A 2,260-nucleotide genomic window follows, 5' to 3' on the forward strand; every position below is an offset into this window, starting at 1 on the left:
TATCTTATTTACACGACAGCATGTCATCTCTACATAGTTGCACATTTACAGTTCTCCTATACTCTCTGTATCGTGCATGGCGTTCCGCCCTGATGCGCACACACACACACAGACACATGCGTGCACACACAGGTGAGTACACTCCCACCAGCAGACAGAGAGCGTGCGTCGGAAAAAAAGTCACATGTGTCCGTCTGTCCCCTACCCATGAATTTGACTGGTTGGCAGAGGCAAAGAACCATGAAGAGGTAATTCTAGTTATTTAAAAAATGGTGCCCCTGCGGAAATCAGGATCTCACATCTGACTGGAAAAATGCTTCTCATTTTAACAAGAGTCATGCAACTCTATTTACAGTCTTATTACAGATAAAGCCTTCTTACCTAGATAATGTTGGAAAGAATATACTTCTGACTAGGCATGTACAGTAGCTTCTTAATAGAATTTGTGCCCCCTTGATCAAATGGAACTTTAAATAGTAACTTTCCACCAAACTGAACAGCAGTGTTTCACATTGAATTATACCAAGCATGATGGGGCGCCTTATGGCACCTGATAATGTCTTTGCCTTTTCAACAGTGCAAAACAACTGTGGAGGATCTCCAGCACAAGTTGACAAAGCTAAGGATTGTGACTGAGGGTCTGGAGCATGTGCATCAGGGCACCACCATTGGCAGTTTGGCAGGAGGTGTGATTGGAGCGATGGGGGGATTACATCTGTAGTAGTTCTTGTACTGGCCCCATTCACTTTTGGAACCTCTCTTATTGTAACTGGAGTTGGTGTGGGTGTGAGTACACTTGGTGGTGTCACTGCTGGTGCCTCGAATATCACAAAAATGGTGAACCAGTCCTCTGATCGCAAAGCTGTTCGAAGCAGCATTAAAGAGTTTAAAGAGAAAATTAATGCAGTAGTCACCTGGCTCCAGGAGATCTGCAACAGCTTACAGGCAATCAGAGACAGATTTCAGACAGCTGATGTACCTGACAATATGGATATCAGTTTCAGTGAAGAGCAACTGGCACGGCTTGGCTTCAGGGTAGGGAGGGGCCTAGGTGTGATTCCTGAACTGATTCGACTAGTTCAAGTAGTTAACATTGGCAAGATCGCAGCACAGGCAAGCAGAGTGGTACGTGTGTCAGAGGCAGTCACAGGTGTGCTTTCAGGTTTATTTGTAGCAGTAGACCTCTTCTTCATTGCCATGGATGCTAAAGAGATACACCACATTAGACAGGCAAAGGCAGCAGAGGAGAGAACTACTTCTCAGCCAGGGTCTGAGACTGAAACTGAAGATTCTGTGTCCACCTTTGACAAGGCTGTACTAGTGGTCAAAGAGTCTGGCAGTGATGAAGCAGATGCATCAGAGGAACAGAACCAGCCTTCCTCAGAAACCACTCAAACCAAATCTGAGCTCATGAAATTTGTCAAGTCAGTCAGGGAGGCAGCAGACAACTTGCAGGGAGTCCTGGATGAGCTCGGAAGCATCATCTCATCTATCACTTCATTTGGGGATGAGAGTCAGTTAGAATAACAAGTCACCATGCAGTGCATAATTCATTTCACATTATTCTGTTGTGCAAGTGCAGTAATACAAAAAAATGAATGTTTTTTTTTTTATATGCCGTGCAACAGCATTTTAAAAACATCGTCTGATTTCAGATCTTGATAATAAAGTGGGAATATTTTGGATTTCCAAGTAAAAATATTTCATTAATGAAATCAATTAAACATACGTACAATAAGTGTATTCAGTGCCAGTAGCAATGGATAATATAATAAAATACAAGTGACAAATTTGCAATTAAGTTAATTCACATCTATCACCAGGCTCGATAACCTTAAACTAACTTTCCTGACTACTAACAAAGGATGAAAGAAAATGTTGAATGCTTATTGCGGGAGTAAACAGTGTATTGCTGTTTGTATTGCTAGTAATCTGAAAACGCAGTTTTTTTTATTTGTATTTTTTCATTATTTTCTACATTAATGAAATATAATGTGAAAGTCCCTATATGTAGGATTTGAAAATGTATCCCTCAGCAAAATCTGTACTGGTGGTACTGACACAATTCAATTAACATGGCTACATCCAAAGAATTAACCTTAGCTGATAAATCAAAAACAATCATGAGCTTTTATGTCTTTATTTAACACACCCATTAAACCTACAAACTGATGGTAGAAAAAGTAATGGCAGCAGTTTTAATAACTGGTTGAACCACGTTTGGCAGCAGTAATGTTAGAATAGGATTTCAGGAGTTGCA

At 40.8% G+C, this 2,260-nt stretch overlaps 1 protein-coding gene across 1 annotated transcript; it reads left to right on the forward strand.

Moving 5' to 3' along the window:
- Positions 1-556: 556 nt before the first annotated feature.
- On the forward strand, positions 557-1,527 carry LOC109953948 (apolipoprotein L3-like). Its single transcript, XM_020589382.1, is given in 2 exon segments — positions 557-698; positions 701-1,527. Coding segments are annotated over 2 exon segments (969 nt in total).
- Positions 1,528-2,260: the final 733 nt, after the last annotated feature.

Source organism: Monopterus albus, unplaced genomic scaffold, assembly GCF_001952655.1.
Source record: "Monopterus albus unplaced genomic scaffold, M_albus_1.0 scaffold2240.1, whole genome shotgun sequence".
In the NCBI taxonomy this organism is placed as follows: domain Eukaryota; kingdom Metazoa; phylum Chordata; class Actinopteri; order Synbranchiformes; family Synbranchidae; genus Monopterus; species Monopterus albus.